General features: G+C 36.6%; 1 protein-coding gene across 1 annotated transcript in view; it reads right to left on the minus strand.

Annotated features, from left to right (window-relative positions):
* LOC150086960 (KICSTOR complex protein SZT2-like) overlaps window positions 1-19,414 on the minus strand; it is a 1,378,951-nt gene that overhangs the window by 744,170 nt on the left and 615,367 nt on the right. Inside the window, exon 34 of the mRNA XM_090372336.1 lies at window positions 12,272-12,368. Coding sequence (XP_090228462.1) covers window positions 12,272-12,368 — 97 coding nt within the window. The remainder of the gene's footprint in view (window positions 1-12,271; window positions 12,369-19,414) is intronic.

Consider the following 19,414-nt stretch of genomic DNA (forward strand, 5'->3'; position numbering starts at 1 on the left):
GCATTCTGATTTATAAATACCTAAGATATTTTGAGCTTCTCATTCGGCTGAGAAACAAATGGTTCTTGTGTTTTTTAAAATAAAAGGCATTCTTGTTACATATTTTGTGCCTCGTGGAACAACTATGAATAAGGAAGCATACTCTGAGGTTCTCAGAGTCAAACTTTGCCATGCCATTCATGAGAAACATTAACTTTGTGGTGTGCAGTAGTTTCTTCATCAAGACAATGCCAGGCCCTATACAGGTAATATTGTGCAGCCAGTGATCACTTCCATAGGGGCAGAAGTTCTGGCAAATCCCCCTTATTTACTGGATTTAGCTCAGTGTGATTTCTTCCTGTTTCCATGTCTGAAGAAAGCTCTGAAAAGCAAGCATTTCGCACATCTGACAATGTTCTCAGAGCCACAACAGAAGCACCTCACAGCCTTTCGAAAAATGGTTTACTAGAAGCATTTAATGCCTGGGTATATGACAGTGGCAAAAGTGTGTCACGTTCAAGGGAGACTATTTCGAGAAGGAGGAATCCACAGAAGATTCAGATGATCACAATTAAGATAAGACCTTGCACCTGTCTGCAAATTAAATGATCACCCCTTGTAATTTAATTTATAACATTCAAGGGTAACAGTATCCTAATACATATAGTGCAAACTTTGTAGCATGATAGTATTATTGCTGCATAACTGGTGTATCGATAAGAACATCTGAATCTTAGTTACAGTCTGTCCCTGACATACGTAACTAAGTATGTCAGGGACAGACTGTAACTACGTATGTATGAAACGTATGTCTGTCCCTGACATACGTTTCAGGACTTCTTACGTAAGTCAAGTTTTATGTAGCTTGGGAATGACTAATAAAATATTGTTACTATATCCTGATATCCCAAAATTACAAAAAACACATAATGATATTCTCAGAAGAATGAAGAAAAATAGTTATATACCATAAGAATTAAAAACTTTATCTGGGAGACAGCAGTGAAATAGTACTTTGTTCACTTATTCTCTTAGGCTGCATCACGATAACGGTCAAAATGAAATTTTCTTTAAAGAACTTCACAGGGTTAAGTACTTCGCAGTACATGATGATAGTATGACACCAAGTCATTGAAAATGGTTAGACAACATGAATTTCAACTTCACCACAATAACCCGATATGTAACATTACATACAAAATGCAAACAAAAGCTCCCACTTTACTCTCGAATGAAACCGAACTTAGTCTACAATCTAGAATGGAAGGAGAGATGAAGGGCTAGAGTGTAATTCTCCTAATAAATAGCTGATGTGACACAGTCCATGTGGCTTGAACGTTGTGGGGGTTTCTCTGAAGTTTTTTTTTTCTTTTTTTTGTTAGTTGTTGGTGCATCGGCTTCTGTGGCCATAATGCACCTCCCAAAGTCTTTGCATTTTACTCTGATCGAAGCCCGAGGCGGGATTCGAACCCGCGACCTTTGGGTTGCCAGGCAGGCACTTTTACCCACCTGGCTAGCCCGGTCGGCTTTCTCCGAAGTGCTCCGATGTAGTTCACCTGCCTGAAACACATGTTGTCAAATACTTCTTCAGAATTTTTAAAGCAGAAAATGAAATGTTAATTGTAGTTATTTACCTAGATTCTAATTACGCTGCAGGTTATTATCCAACATAGTTTGTATGGGAACAAAAATAAAACTTATATTGTTCCTTTATTCAACTTCAGTCTTAAAAATTATACAAAAAGTATCTTTACAATTTTACCAAAAAAATTTACGCAAGTCCGAAGTTAAGTAACTCAGGCTTAAGTAAGTTGGAGACTAACTGTATATATAATTAATAAAGTATATTTCAATAGCATAACTGATGCATAGTGTTATTACTGCATTAGATATACATGTATTTGTTTACTGTAGTATTTTTAATTACCATATTTCCCCATGTATAAGACGCACTTTAATTTTGGGGCTCGAAATTTGAAAAAAATGTATTACATAAAGTTATTGAACTCAAGTTTTATTCATCATAAAATTCATACAACTCATCACTGTCAAAACTCCCATCCATTAGCTTGTCCTCATCTGTGTCTGATGACGAATCACTGTCTTCATATATTGCCTTGTCCTCAATTCCATCTATGGCATTTGAAATGCCACACTTCTTAAATGACTTAACAACAATCTCAATCTTGATATTATCCCAGGATCTTTTCACTCAGGTACAAACTTCTCCTATAGTTGGTTTCTTCACTCTTCCTGCTGGTGTCAACTTGTCCCTGGAAGACTTCATCCATTGGTTCCATTCGCTCTCATATCAGCTTTGAAGGGTTTTTTAATTCTGACATCAAGTGGTTGGAGCTGGGATGTCAAGGTATGACGGCAAGTTTTGTTTTTTGCTCTGCAGCAATCTTCTTTGTATTTTTTATGTGTGCCCTGAACTGATCAAGCACCAATAGGGCAGGTTTGCATAAGAGCACACCTGGTCTCCTGCTCCAAACTTGCTCAAACCAGATCTTCATCCCATCCTGATCCATCCAACCCTTGTCATGAACATGGAAGACTCCTCGAGGAATGTCTTCTTTTGGCATTGTTTTGCGTTTGAAAATCAGCATAGGAGGCAGCTTGGTTCCGTCGGCACAACAAGCTAGAACAACTGTATAATGGCTCTTTTCATGTCCACTTGTCTTCACAGTTACAGTTTTCACCCCCTTCTTATCAACAGTTCTGTTACTTGGGACATCAAATTGAACGGAGACTTTGTCCATATTTGCAATCTGTCCCAACTCAAACTGATGTCTTTCGACATCGAATGACAAAACGATGAAATTCAAGGACCTTCTGCTCATAGCTTTCAGGCATCTTTTGGGCAAGTCTGGTGCATGTATGCATGCTTAGTCCATTCCGTTTCATGATCCTGAAGCATCAATTGTGTCCTCCTTTGAAATCTGTAACTTCTTTTTCATCAGCAATTCTTCTTGCCTCATGCTATACCATCTTTGTGGACACAGGAATTCCAATTGCCCTTTGCTCCTCAATCCATATCTTCAATTCCCTCTCTAAATCAAGCCATTTTGCTGACTTGCCTCTAATAGCCTTCTTCTGCCGTGGCATTTTCAGTAGGGTTTCTTCTTCCCGTAGCCAGTCTCAGATTGTTTTCTCAGTTGGATGAGGACCAAACTTACGTTCAGCAGCACGATTTCCATTCACTTTTGCAAACTGGATCACTTTTAACTTGAATTCAGCACTGTACGAAAATCTTTTCTGACCCATTTCTGGGCAGAATGTGGCAAAACGTAACCTAATATACTGGTAACAAGTGCGAAACAATTAGCGCAAAGAAAACAAGCGCGAAAAAGTGGTAAATGCAAGTAAAAAAATCTACAACTGCTGTATAAGACACACCCAGTTTTTAGACCCCAAATTTTTCGAAAAAAGGTGCGTCTTATACATGGGGAAATACGGTGTATTGAATTTGAATGAAAATCATGCGTCAGACCAGAGCAGCAAAGAAAAGGCTCAAGCTAGTGGGAGGGTCATGCTCTGGGGAAAATTGAGGGGGGCGGGGCAGGTGTCCTAAAAATAACATCCTTATGAGATGTACAGCTTGTCTCATGTTTGGAGAGCTATCAGGAATGGACATGATATTGCCACGGAAGGGGGGGTATCTCCGTGTGTGTGTGTGTGTGTGTGTTCAATGTAAGGAGTGCGAGGATATTAGGCACCACCTGAGCATTATTATGGGCCTTTATGACAGCTTAAAGAACAGAGTGGATGCCCTTAAAGGAATTAAATTAGGAGCCCGTCAAGCTCTCAGCTGCCCACATCACCACTAAAGCTTGCACTTGATCATCAGGCAACACAGCAGCAACCCCCCAGAGGCAGAATGCACTGAACCCAGAAGAACTAGTTGTTGTTGTCAGTGACCCTATTATCAGGGAAATGGGAAATATATTGCAAAAGGATAGGAGGAATAGGACCAGAGTAAGTCTGCCAGGAGAAACTGATGATGCTGTAGAGCAGATATCCTCTTTACATGGCACAAAAGGTGATATTATTGCACACATTGGCACTAATGACATTAAGAGTAGGAGAACTGCATACTTACTTAACAGCTACAGGGCAATACTGAAAAATGCTGCGAGTTAGGGTTAAATATGAAAGCGTCTGCAATTCTGCCCAGACCTGATAGGAAGGAATATATGATGCAGGCCTTGCCAATCAGTTCGGCCATGGAGAGATTGTTCAAGACTCATGGGGGGTAGAATTTTTCTCAGTGTGGTCTGTGCTTGTTAACAGGAGAGACTGTTCCTTATACAGGGATGGGATATATTTAAATAGAAAGGGTGCAAGAATATTTGTTGATGCTATCGAGGCAGTGTTAGGTGAGTCAGAAAATTGCTAGCTTTGGGGGGATACACAGACTAATAGATTAACAATAGCTGAAGGTAGAGGTGAATATGATCCTTGCTCTGCTATTGGAATGAGAGGCAGCCTGAAAACAAGGTTCTGGGGTTTCAAGCCATGCTGTGAGTCATCATGGAACTATTAAATAGATGGCATGTGTTAAGGTAAATAAGAGAAAGAACAGGTGCATGTTCTTTCTCTTATTTACACCAATGCTAGGAGCATAGTAAATAAATTTGATGAATTTGAAGTGCTATTCAAGTTGTCAAATGCAGACATTGTTGGGATATCAGAGATGTGGTGTTATTCAGGTATGCAGAGTTTGAATGGAGAGTACGGTGTGTACAGAAAGGACAGTGTATACTGTCAAGCAGCCGTGCCCCCTTCCCCACAACACTGTGTTGTATACTCTGTGTGTCGCAGTACATACTCTTTAAAGGCCAGAGATGGCATGAGTTTTGGTGCTTAGAGAGACAAGTGGCTCAATGATCATGCCTTTGATCATATTTGGTGGGAGAATATTCTACAAAGAGTTAGAATACTGAAATATTCTGAAAGCATGTATAGGGTTTTGAGGAATTATTTTAATGAAAGAATATGATGAGATCCAGAAACTAGTTTTTGAGAGATGTCCAGAGTAACTAATTCTTGAATTGTTTATGTAGATTACATGATGAATGAATTATTATGCAACCAATATGAGAACTGTGACATGGTGGCTTGTGATGAAAAACTTGCTGATACCGATCTTCTGGCAATTGACATTTCCAGTTAGAACAAGGGCAAATCAATCTGAACCCAAATTCACGAATAAAGTCCCCTACACTGATTGATATAGCTTGTGGCTCCTTGGACCTTCTCTGTGGTGGAAGACCATAGATCTTCGTTATCACTGATATCACTCCTCATTATCACTTCGTTGTTATACCTATAGATTTCCACTTTTGAATAATATTTTCCAAAGAACAATTTGGAAGGTTCAGATAAGTCACAGATCTGTAATTCATGATCCATACTAGTTTGTACTGCACAGCTGATGCACAGGCAGAACTACAAGATCTACACTTGTAAGTCAGTGCTGAAAAAACAGAGAACTTTTGACACAGTACAATATTTGTAGAACAGTGTCCAAATACTTCCAATCATATAGTTTTAGGTGCATGAGCAACTTTAGCATTTGCATTAATAATGGCAAATGATGCAATAAAGCAAGTTTATATAGCATCAGTCAAGCCAAAAAAAAAAAAAAAAACTTCCCTCCAATAGTTTGTTTAGTTCTTCCTTAATTTTTTAAGCTATCAACCTCCACAAAGACAGATGGAAGTCTGTTCCAACAACTAACCACTTGCCGACTAAAAGCAAACTTCTGCATATCTATTCTGTAACTAATCTTCCTTGATTTGAATTTATGCCCTTATTAGTCCTTATTGCCTCACATGCATAGTCTGAGCAGGAGGAAGAAACCCATCAGCATTGAGCTTGCGCAATCAATCCAAAGCCTTAAACACCTCACATGTGCCTCATCTACAGATGCTGCAATTTGTGGAAATGAATCATAAGAGAGCTCCTTTGTTCCCCTCACCATTATCAATATCAATGCCCTTCTCTATACTTATTCCAGCAGTTCTACATCCTTCCTAAAATGAGGTTTCCAGACCAGAATGCAGTACTCAAGATGTGGCCTGACCCTTGCCTTATACAATGGTATAATCACCTCTTTACCCCTGCTAGCAAAATTCCTGCATATCACGGGCAAAACCCCATGAATGCAACTGGCAGGCAACTTGCAATGCTCAGTGAACTTCATATCTGACTGAACGAATTACCCCCAATCTTTTTCATTTGACTAAACCTAACCTGATTGAAGAACCACACAGTTGGTATGGTACTCTGGAGATACTGCAACCCATATGCAGTACCTTTGCATTTGTCAATGTTAAACTTTAGCCATTTCTCAGCCCATCTGCCTTTCTAGATCCAGTTGCAGTAGACTACCATCATTACTGTCATTAAACACCCTGCCAACCTTTGAATCATCCAGAAACATGGATATTAAGCCTGATACACCCTCAGCAATATAATTGATAAACAGTTGCAGAATAATAAGAGAAATTTACTTCAACTTGATACATAGAACACTTCTGTATGATACTCTCCAGAAATTAAAACAAATAAAAGATTAATGCAAAACCATCACAGTAAAAAACCAATTAAACACAATTCAAAAAACGTTTATAAAAAATTAATTAAAAAATCAATTAGAAAGAAATGCAAATTTTGAAAAACAGTTTTCTTCCTTAAATATACTAATACTGTCAGTATTAGTACAGTATTGTATTAGTGTATTACTGTAGTGTATTAGTACTGTATATTACTGTATTAGTGTAGTACACTGCTAATACAGTACTGTATATTACTGAATTAGCATTAGTATATTTAAGGAAGGAAAACCGATTTTCAAAATTTAAGTTTAACTTTAATTTATTTTTTAATTAATTTTTGAATTGTGTTTAATTGACTTTTTACTATAATCATTTTGCGCTAATCTTTTATTCATTTTAATTTCTGGGCAGTATCATGCAGAAGTGTTCTATATATCTAATAGAGGTAAATTTCTCTTATTCTTCTACAAATATTGATATCAACATAGAATGTATTGAGCACCATAGCTCTGTTATATACTATCAAACATTGATAAATAGAGAAAACAACAATGGACCCAAAAACAAATCCTAGGGCACTTCATTAATAACATTAGTCCATGAAGAGTGGTATCCACTGATTACAAATCTCTGCCTTCTCCCACTCAACCATCTCTTTATATATAACAGTGACTAGTCCTTATTGCCACACTGCTTCAATTTGTCTTTTGTGTGCAACAGTAAGTATCAAAAGCTTTTCTAAAATCGAAATTAATAACATCAAGATTTTTTGCATCCAGTTCCTTTGTGACTATATTGTAGTATCCAATCAAATTGGTCGGACAAGATTTCCCTTTAAAAAACTCATGCTGTGGCTGAAGTATAACTTCTGTCTTATCTAGATGATCCTACATTACTTCTTTAACCTGTTACACCATTATTTTTCCTGGAACAGAAGTTAAACTAACAGGTCTGTAATTACTGGTGTTACCCTTTGATGCCCTTTATGAATTGGGGATTGATTCAAACATCTCCAGTCCATGGGGGGCCTCCTCTGAATCCAAGGATCTGCTACTAATTATCGCCAGGGGTTTGCTTACTTCCTTCACTGCCTCTTTAATAAAACTGGTTAGATTCCATCCACCCCATTCCCTTTCTTATAGTTTACTTCAACAATTTCTTTTCCACTCTCCTCTCAGTTATTAGAAATTCATTTAGATCCCTGTTAGAGTTTGATAAACTTCTAGCATCTGCTTCCCTTAAGAATTTCTCATGTGTGAATGTAGATGCAAAATACTCATTCAGTTTTTCAGCAACCTGAGCAGGACCTTCAACAGTCAAACCATCCATATGAAGTAGATCAATTTGACCTATCACCATCCTTCTAGTGCTTACATATGTAAAGAACTCTTCGCTGTTTTTTTTGCATCCTTTGCAAAAGATTTCTCGTAATCTGCCTTTGCTTGCCTAACCTCCTTTGTGACTTGATTACTGACTAATTTATATCTAACATATGCTTCTGTGTTGCCTGATAATTTATATGCATTTTTGTTCTCTGCCACAAGTCTCATTAGTTCATCTGACATCCATTTAGGCTTAATTCTTCAACAGTATAGAACTTAGATCTGAACTTATGTAGTTCAAGTGAAAAATCCAGAATATCTTATGGTGAACATGTGTCATTCCCCATAAATTAATCTCACAACACTTCTTTCATCAACAGAAAATAATTTTCAGGATATTCTACACATCAGTTAGATGTACTATGGCAAATGTTTTAACACCATTGTCTTGAAAATTATGACATTCAGGAAATAAATTATGGTGATTTCTGATAATCAAATCAGGCAGGGAATAGGAGTGTGCTCACAGGTTTTAGATTCAGCAAAAATCATGTATGCCAACATATTTATCTATTGATAAAAATACACTTCTCTTACAAAGACAAGGGAACCATAATATTTTTGGGTTTACTTTGTTATTTTCTGTCCTAAATCTGAATCATATAGGGACATCTACTGATGTTTTGTTGGATAGCAGTCAACGACTACATATGATCCTTTTGGAATTCACAAGCACCGATGTTCCCTGAACAAGTAGTGCTTGTGAGTTTCCTATCTTCATATTATTTTATTTACTACAGATAAGGCACTCTTCCCCTCAGTTGGTGTAAGGATGTGTCTCCTTTTTCTGGGAGTCATGTGTTTCTTTTTTAGTTTCATGGTTTTGCTTTAATTCTAGGATAATAAGAGAATAATATATCGGTACTCTAGGCTCCATAATAGTACCTTTTCAGATACAACTCTAATTGTTGCATTAATTTGCTGAATTAGTTTTATGGCATATCTTGTTCTTTTTTATTTTCTCTGCACTTCTCTGTGTTAATCAGATTTATTATAAATTATTTGAAAATTACATCAATTTGGAATAATAAAATCTTATCTTTCAGTATGACTATACATACAGCAATTAATTATCTTTTTTTTTAATGATTAACAAAATTAAAATATTTAACTCTGCTCTCTCTTAGTTTAGGGCACAGAAATAAAAAGAAACAAAATAAAAAAATAACAATAAACCTACATAAACTATAAAGATCTTAGCTGTATTCATCCTGATGAGGGTAAAGTTAAAAATGATATGCCTGAAGATATTCTAAATGAAAAATTTTTGAAAAGTAGCATATGTAAAAATAGTGGTTATATAGGCAGGTAGATTACCCAGGGACCCATTATTTGGCCATTATCCATGCTGATCTCCTAGGTACTCTGATGATTGGGTTACCTTTTACACTAGTGCAGGGGTCGGCAACCATTTTTGAGCGAAGAGCCATTTTTGATCTAATTAAAAAAAAAAAAAAGAAGAAGAAGAAGAATCCGAAGAGCCGCACCTCAGCTCAAGTTGGTATGAGAGGAGGGGAGTTTTTTAAGAAATGGAACAGAGCGGGATGGTGTTTTATTAAAAAAAAATATTTTTTGAAATAGTATTTACTAATACTGAATAAACATAACAAACATCCAATTAGGTAAGAATTAATGTGACTTTTGCTGCTGAACTTCTTGAGCAAGTCTCTCAACATCAGGCGAGTATGTTGTAATTTTCATCATGAATGAAAATTTTTAAAGATGATGAGAGAGACATTGTTCACACACTTTCTTGATTTATTTTTAATATAGTTCATGTTCAAAAATATTTGATCGCAGAAATACATCACTTGTCGTACATGTGTGCTAAAAGTTAAACAGCTGCAGTTACATGTTCAAAGAGCCACATGCAGCACACGAGCTGCAGGTTGCCGACTCCTGCACTAGGGTATAGCGTTCTGGTACCTGGGCCGAAAAAAGGGGAAAAAAAATAAATCTCTTGTAGCCTGCATCTTGGCAGTCTGCTAGCTGATTCTGTTGGGATATATTCTGTAGAATTGACTGGAGTAGATACTGTAATAGACTGCTAGATGGATGGATGGTACACTGCTGATATGTGGATCTGGGGGTGGGAATGGGTGGAAAAAAAAAAGAGAGAAAGAAGTGTAGAGATGTGTGTGCATGCAGGGAACTCCTGATTCTTCCATATACTCTGATGTATATGTTTATTCTAAAATGAATAATGGGTACTTTTTAGTCGCCATGTTTTAGTTATGTTTTCTGGTCCATATATTGGGTTCCTGGAGGCTTGCTTGTAGATACAAAAATTGACACACATATACACACACACACACACACACACACACAAAACAAGGAAACAAATTTGCAGGTTTAATGTAAACCACTGTTTCAATCTCCAAGATCCCAACATGCAAATCAGGGAACATAATCAAAAATACAGAGGTTACAAGTCTTCATTATGCGCTCCACAAAATAGCAAAACATCATGAGAAACACAGGAATGATTATTTGTACTTTCCCTCCTCTGCATTCTTCAGCTTTTCTCCAATCCTTTACTACTTCCTCCGGATTCAAAGGTCTAACGTTCAATAATCTACCACAGTAACCCATTCCAACACAGTAACCCATTCCAAACAGATTCCAACAGAAAATCAAGAAGAGCACACTGTCAATGTAATAATCTAGGTTTTCTCCTTCTGTCAGCCAAAATATCCAGAACAGAACCACTACATCAAAAGACACTTGTGACTGAGTCCTTGGATTTTCTGTAAGTCCATGAGTCACTTGGCCCAGGTTTGGCTAATAGTCAGGCCAGTCTCGTAGCCTCATTAGCAGCCAAACAAAAGTCCCTGAACAATCAACCTAATTTGGCACCTCCATTCTACTCAAATACACTCATTTGCCAATGTAACCACCAAAACACCAAATAAGATGCAAAATTTTCCCCTTTGTTCCAGAATCTCATGGTACACTATTTTCAGTTTCCCTCAGAATTATACCAGTTAGATCTTTCCCGTTTTTGATTTTTTTTTTTTTTTTTTTTTTTTTTAAGGATATACCATCAGTGCTGATTATAGTGTAGTGCATACAGGGTATGAGAGTAGAATTCTCTGATTAGAATGCCAGCAGACTTTGAACTACTATAAGAAATTACACTTTGATCTCAGGAATTCATAATAGAAACTCAACTAGTGGGCAAACTAAGTACACAATTTATCAAATTTATTCAGTCACCAAGTGAGTGCTATGAGTGTATTCAAAATTTGAAGTTGTAACTTTTCAATGGACCATATAACACAGAAAGTACCTGAATGCCAGAACATTGGTAGAAATGTAATGATGTGGGTTTTTTTTTTAAGCATATGTATAGAACATGGCTGGGTGGGTAGTTTGTTTGGAGCATTAGCAACTAAGGCCATATTGCTCCGGGGATATGCGGTGGTCATTCCCTGGCCTTTCTGCATCCTCCGTATTAGGTGGTCACGGGCTTGAACCCCGGTCTAATCAAGAAGCGTGTGCTACGGCACTGCAGCTCCTGCCCACCTGGCTATGGAGGCACCAATAGAACATGGTAAAGTTTTCTGCAAATGTTGTGACATCCTACTGCTCAGTTCATCAGTTGGTTTTGACGTTCATGACACATTATCCCTGCACTCTCAATGGTCTCCTAAAATTGTGATTGACAAGAAAAGTGACCTTTTTCAACTTTAATAGGCTGAGGAGAATGGTGTTTGGGTGGTTTGTATTTCGAGAATTATGAGCAATGCGAATTAAAGGGATTGCCATCTCATGCATTTATTTTCTTTGAAAATAAATCTTTAATGATATTGGTTTTTAATAAACTCTAAGTATATTATTCTTTATAGCTTTCTGTATTATGAGATGGTATTATCCCTGGGCCATATCATATATATTATGTTGGAAATTAAAAATCTACAGAATAAAGTTTGTGTTTCTGGCCTTGGCCATCTAGAGAATAATTTTTATTTAATCATTTAATATTATTTTTTTTTTTTACAAATGGCTAACTGAACAATTATGTCAAACTATTCTCAGGAGTTTATTACAGATATATTCATTAATGAAAATAACAAGAAATTTGTAATTTTTTTTTTAAATCAATTTTAAAATAGTTTTACTATTTTTTGTGAAAAGGAAAAAAGGTGGAGACTGTGTTATTGTGCAAAAAGACAGAAACTCTAGTTACAAATAAATTATGTTGGCGAGACAGAGAATGGGTTACTTTGGGTGAGAAAGATGAATTCTCTATTGTAAACCTGGAGCAATAATAAAATGATCTAATAAGTTCAGTTGGTCCTAATTTAAGCACATTTTAATTGGAGTTATTTATAAGCATCAACTCACCTGATTAACAACCTTGCACATATTTTTGATGATACATATTACTTGTTTTAAGATTTCTTTACTTTCTTTAAGTTCCTCATCCTCTTCTTCCCTGTGTCTAAATGATGTGAATGATATAATATTACCAATTATTTAAGTTCTTGTATCGCAATTTTGAAAGGTAATTACAATGAAAATAAATAATGTATAATATCTGCATAATTATGAAGGCAATTACTCATTATTTAATAATGCATAACATTCACTATATGTTATAAATTTAGATACAAGATTACTGATAATTTTACTTTATTTTTTTAATTAAATACAGTGGACCCCAACTTTATGATATTAATCCATTCCAGAGACACCATCCATTGTGAAAATATCATAATGTGAACCCAATAACACACTGCTTTTTTGGTAATTCATTCCAAGACTTCGGAAATTGAAATTTTTGCTAATATAACTAATCTCTCTAAAAGGTGATTTTTATAATGGAAATTGCACATATTGATTAAAAAAATTGATTAAAGCACAACACAAAAAATCACTTCAACTAAAGGATGCAAAAACAAAACACGCCACCAACATGTTTACAAATGCTGTTATTAGCTGAGAGGAAGGACCACATGGTCTGCTCAGAGAAAATCGTAAGCCCATCCCATCATAAAGTGTAATAAGTAACCATCCCATCATAAAGTGTAAAAGTGTAACTATACTGAGAGATTGATAAAGAACTGGGCTAATATTTTTTGCAACCAGATGATGTCAGAGCACAATGCAGTGTATGTCAAATTCGAGACATACTTCCTTTAGGTGGGCTATAAAACCTTTATGACTTCCAACCACGGAGGTAGAACCATCCGTGGCAGAGGATACCAAATTTTCCTATGGTACTTGCTTTTCATCAAACCATGTTTTTACAGCAGCAAAACTGGATGCTCCAGTACAGTCAGTTTCTATAGATTTTACAAACAACATTTCTTCTTGGAATTTACAATTGTTATTGAAATAACAAATGTATACCATTAGAAGGGCCTTATTGTCAGTAACTGTGGATTCATCAATCTGAATATAAAATTTTCTTGTTTTTAGTTTGTCAATTAACTGCTCTTCAATATTAACTGACATTCCATCAATTCATCTTTGAATTAAATCATTACTCAGTGGCAATGCTTTTAAAATACTGGAAGGATTTTGATGCATCACTGTTGAAATTACAGTCTTTAATGTGGTCGTATAACAGTCTCAGTGACTGTATGAACACTACCAATTTTTGCAATGATTTCTGTAATTTTATAAGATACAATCATTCCACTGTCATTTGTTTATGTTTTTTTTTTTTTTTTTTTTTTTAAATAAGCAAGTAACAGTGTTCCGTTGCTCAAAATTCTGTTTTAAATTTTTAAAATATTTGATGTTTACCAACTTTATCATGATGTTTTTTAGTGATCTAGAAGTCTTGATGGTTTCATAGCCTCATTTAAAAAGAACTATTATGCATAAGACACATGGGCTACCTTGAGTCAAATGGGCTTTTAATAAAACCATAAGCTAGATATTCATCCAGAGAGTGTTGACAGTTTTTCTTTTCAGCACTTGACATGATTGATGATGGGTTGAATAACTACAAAGAATTAAATTATAAAATATAAACTATTTTTATTTAACTCTCATAGCCATGTCACTCACAAAAGCACTGTGGATCAAAAATAAACGACTTCCACAAGGAAATAATAAATCAATACTAACTGTCGCTTGGAAGGTATAAACAACACACAGGAACATTTCCTCATTCCATCCATGCCTCATAGATCGACCAATGAAACAAAAGAATAAATAAATAAATTGTTCCCACCACACTGTCAAGGTCACAGCTGTCAGAAAGGTGCAAGTTTGTGTGTGTGTGTGTGTGTGTTTAATGACGCACAAGCTGCTGTGGCTATAATTCACCTATTCATAGGAATGATGAAAAAAATAATAATAAATAATTAATATGAAGAGAGATCAATCTCATTTCGTGTCAGAAACTAATTATAGTCATTCAAATATTCCTATTTGTTTCAAATAACAGAAAAGTTCATTAATATTTGCATTTTCACCAATGATGTCATTTAATGTTATCCGTTCTTGGAGATTAGCCGGAGAATGAAATATTGAAGTTCGATGTTGTCGATAATGTGGACAGTCAATCAAAATATGTTTGACTGTTAGATGTTCAAAGCAGTGTGAACACTGAGGAGGACCATCACCTGTGAGTAGATGGAGGTGAATAAGATGAGTATGTGCATTTCTAATCCTTGCAAGTACCATTTCTTCTCACCGAACTGTCTGAATGCATGAGTGCCAAAATTTTGGGTACTGTTTCAACTGGAAAAGTTTATTATTTGTTTGTTTATGCCATAGCTCTGTCCACTGTGCATGGTATGCTATATAAATAAAAATATTATAATCAGAAACTAGAATGAAGACAGAGGTTAAATCAAAGGTTGACTGATTTTTAGTAGAAATATCAGCTAGTTCATTCCCTTTAATGCCTGAATGCGCTGGAATCCAGCAAAAGTTCACTCGTTGCTGATGATCTTCAATTTTCAACAGCAAATTCTAGATTTGATTTAAAACAGGGTGATCCTTATGAGAGGGATTCTGCTTTGTTCTAATTGAGCTGAGAGAGTGTGTAAACTAAATATTTTGCAGATGGGTGAAGAGTCAAATTTTCAAGAGCTAATTGTAATGCAAATAGTTCCGCTGAAACGATGCTGCACTCGGGTGGAAGAGAATCTGATATGATAGAAGAGGGAAACACTGCTGCTGCTCCAACAGTTGAATGAGATTTGGAACCATCAGTATATATTGGTAAGAAGTCAAAATAGTTTTGAATATGGGTAGCATGGAACTGTTCAAATATGGCTAGCATGGAGTTGTTGCACATTCAGAGTCGGTAGTCAGTAGATTCAGAGTAGATGATTCTTTCCTCATTGGAGAAAATAAGTATCACAAGTCGGCTGAGGAAAGGGAGTCCATGGTGAGTGAGAATAATTCTTTATCTCCTACCTACTGCAGAAAGGAACATTCCAATTTTGTGATATTTCAAGGAAACGTAGGTGCGCTGGTCATATTTTATTTGGTTTATTTCTATAGAGATGTGAAATGGTGGATTAAAAAGGTATGGCTAAATGGGGTGCAGAGAACAATTTTGTATTTTGACTGCATATTTAAGTACAAACATTTTTCTGCAGAGGTACAGAGGGGGCTCATGGGCTTCAATATATAGACTATAGGTTGGAGATGTCCAATAAGCACGAAGAGCAATCCACAGTGCATTGTGCTGTACAGGATCGAGCCAACGTAATACACTCTTTCGGGCAGAATCAAAAACTGGAGCACCATAATCCAAACGGGATCTAATCAGTGCTCTATATTAGAGCAGCAAAGTTGTACAATTTGCTCCCCAAGACAGGGCAGAGAGAGCTCTTAGCATGTTCAGCTTTTTCAGACAGGTAGTATGTATTACTTTAATGTGCTCAAAGAAGTTTAACCTCCTCTCGAGTATCAAACCTAAGAATCTAATATTGTTGGCAATCAGGATGGTGGAATTTGATATCCGAAGTTCAGGGTCTATATGTAACTTACGTTGATTGCAAAAGTAGATTGCAACTATTTTCTGATTGGAAAGACAATATCCATTGAACTCAGCCCACTTTTGTACTTTATTGAGGAACATCTGCAATTACCGCTCAATAGATCTCATGTACTGAGAATGGCAAGAACTAGAGAGATCGTCAGCAAAGATAGGCTTCCACAGTATTTGGAAGTTCTTTATGTAATAGAATCAATTCTAAGGGAAAATAGGGTTGCGTTCAATACAAAAGTGCAAATGCCAAGAATTGCAGACATTACTGCTAAAAGCACTTAGGCATTTAATGCATATGAAAAGAAAAGGTCATTGAATTAAATCATGCCCAGTATTTATCTAGGCAGTGTTAGGTGGGTCACAGAAAAATGCTAGATTTTGGGGGGTACACAGACTAATAGATTAACAGTAGCCACTGGCAGAGGTGAAAGTGATTCCTGCACTGCTTCTATTAGAATGAGCAGCAGCCTGGAAAAAGGATGCAGGGGATTTCAGAGACTGCTGAGAGACATTGTGACACAAGTAAACACATGGGTTGTGTTAGGGTAGCTAAGAACAGGTGCATGTATACTTGCAGGTACACCAATGCTAGGAGTTTGGCAAATAAATTTGATGAATTTGAGGTGTTGGTCAAAACATCAAAGGCCAATATTGTTGGGATATCAGAGACATGGTGTCACACAGATATAAGGAATGCAAAACTGGAATTTGGGGAGTACAATGTGTACAGAAAGGATAGAAAGGGAGGAGTTATGCTATTAGTTAAGAAACACATAAAATCCAAGAAAGCACAGCCAGTCGACATCACTGGACAGTGCAGTGTCGAGTCAGTTTGGCGTGATATCAGCACTGGGAAATCAAAATTGAGAGGAGGAGCATGTTATGGGCCTAATGACTCTGATGAGTATAATAAAAACTGTACAGGGAAATAGAGTGGGCCAGTAAATCAGAGAGTCTTATAATGGGGAATTTTAATTTCTCGGATATTGACTGGAATTTGTAGGCTGGTCACGGACACACACACGGACACGCACACACACACACACACCTTTTGTGGATTTATTGGATGATTGTTTTCTACCTTAGCATGTTTAGGAGGCAACTAGAGGGAGTAATACTCTTGATCTGATTATCAGTAGTGATTCTTCATGCATTAAGAATCTGCAGATAAAGGAACCACTAGGTGGCAGTGATCACAGAGTATTGAAGTGGGATTTACTCAAAGAGGTAACTATCATCAGAAGTAAAGGGAAGGGTTTTGCTTTCGTAAAGGCGACTACGGTGGTCTGAGACAGTATTTCAATTCTATATGATGGGACCAACTGATGAAGTTACCAAAGCAAATTCAAAATGGGAAGCATTCAAAAAATTAATCTTGGAAGCTACAACTAAGAAATGGTATGTAGTTATACAACTACAACTACATACCAACTAAGAAATATTGTTCAAGGTTTAGGCCTAAATGGATGTCAGATGAACTAATGAAACATGTGGCAGAGAAGAAAAATGCATGGGATACATATAAATTAATGGGTGACATGGAAGCCTATAATAGATATAAGCTGGTCTGTAACCAAGTCACAAAGGATGCAAAAAAAAAAAAAAAAAAACAGCAAAGAGTTCTTTACCTATGTAAACTTTAGAAGGAAGGGGATGAATCAGATTGGTCCATTGGATATCGATGGTTCAACTGTTGATGATCCTGCTCAGTTGACTCACAAACTAAATGAGTATTTTTCATCTATATTCACACATGAGGAGATATTTAGGGAGAGGAATGCCAGAAGTGAACTAAACTCTGGCAGTGAGCTAGATGATTTTGTAATAACTGAGAGGAAAGTGGAGGAGAAATTGTTGAAGATAAACATAAGAAATTCACCTGGGGTTGATGGGATTATATTGAGTTATATTAAAGGAGGCAGCAAAGGAAGTAAGCAAACCCTTAGCCATAATTATGAGAGCTTCCTTGGACTTGGAGGGGGGGAGGTACCCATGGACTGGAGATGTGCAAATGTGACCCAATTCACAAAGGAGAATCAAAGGGCGACATAAGTAATTATAGACCTGTTAGTTTAACTTCTGTTCGAGGGAAATTAATGGAGACACTGGTTAAAGAAGCACTGCTGGATCATCTAGACAAAACTTCAGTTATAGCTCGGACACAGCATGGGTTTGTTAAAGGGGAGTCTTGTCCGACCAATCTGATTGGATACCATGATGTGGTCACAAAGCAACTGGATGCAGGGAATAACTTTGATTTCATATAATTGGATCTTAGAAAGGCTTTTGATACTGTTGCACATGGAAGACTGCTGCACAAATTGGAACAGTGCAGCATTGGAGGCAAAGTACTGCTATGGATAAAGGCATGGTTGAGTGGGAGAAGACAGAGAGTGGTAATCAATGGACACTGCTCTCCATGGATTAATGTTATTAGTGTAGTCCCCCAGGGTTCAGTGTTGTTTGGCATTAAAAGAATGCAAAATGAGATGACCTGCAAGGTTTCTTTTTATCTTTTTCTTGGTCGGATTACTGTTTCAAAACTTCTTTTGTCAACGTTTGCTCAGATCATGTCAGTGAAATTATTATTGTAGGACTGGAATACTTTATTCCACACTCCACTTCGAAATCTCGTATTTTATCTAAACCTTGGTTTTCCAAAAAATATGCTAGGGCAAGAGAAGAATGTTGTATATCATAACTGGCTTGTTTCCAATTCTTCAGTTTCATTTTCTGTCTAAACCTAGGCTCGCAACAATTGTAAAGAAGTTATTAATCAGTCCAAACTAGATTTAGAACAAGCTAAGATTAGAAAACTTGTTTGTCGCCCTAATGGTAGCCGAACATTCTGGTCTCTTGCAAAGCTATCGGTTGCAACTTTTGCCCATCTCTGCTCCCATCACTGTCTAAACCAGATAGTTCTATTGTCACTTCAGCTAAGGATAAAGCTGACCTGCTAGCTTTCCATTTTTCTTCCAACTCATGTGTTAATGATCTTGGTAAAACATCTCCCACCATTCCCAGCACACTCAATTCAATGTCTCCTGTGGTCTTCCTTGAAAAGGTTGTCAGAAGGATTTTGACAAATCTTGATACTCAGAAAGCTCCAGTTCCTGACAGTATTTCTCCACTTTTCTCAAAACCTGTGCTCCTGAACTTATTCCTGTTCTTTGCCACCTTTTTTCACTTTTTTATTCTAAAGGTGTTTTTCCTTCTGTTTGGAAATTTGCTCATATCCAGCCAGTTTCTAAAAAGGGTGACAAATCCCTTCCATCCAATTATCGTCCATTGCAATTACTTCTACTCTTTGTAGAGTAATGGAGAAATCAATTAATGGCCAACTTTTAAACTACCTAGAATCCTTCTGTTTGATCAATGATCGCCAGTATAGATTCCATCAGTGTCGAACCACTGGTCATATTCTACCCTTTGTTACCCATTTAGGGACATATTCAGAACTCCAGTTGATTCAACTGGAGTTCAATGGAAAAGTTCAGTAAAACACAAGCAGTTGCTCTTAACATCTC

Source organism: Mastigoproctus giganteus, chromosome 4, assembly GCF_048544385.1.
Source record: "Mastigoproctus giganteus isolate SK-2022 chromosome 4, ASM4854438v1, whole genome shotgun sequence".
In the NCBI taxonomy this organism is placed as follows: domain Eukaryota; kingdom Metazoa; phylum Arthropoda; class Arachnida; order Uropygi; family Thelyphonidae; genus Mastigoproctus; species Mastigoproctus giganteus.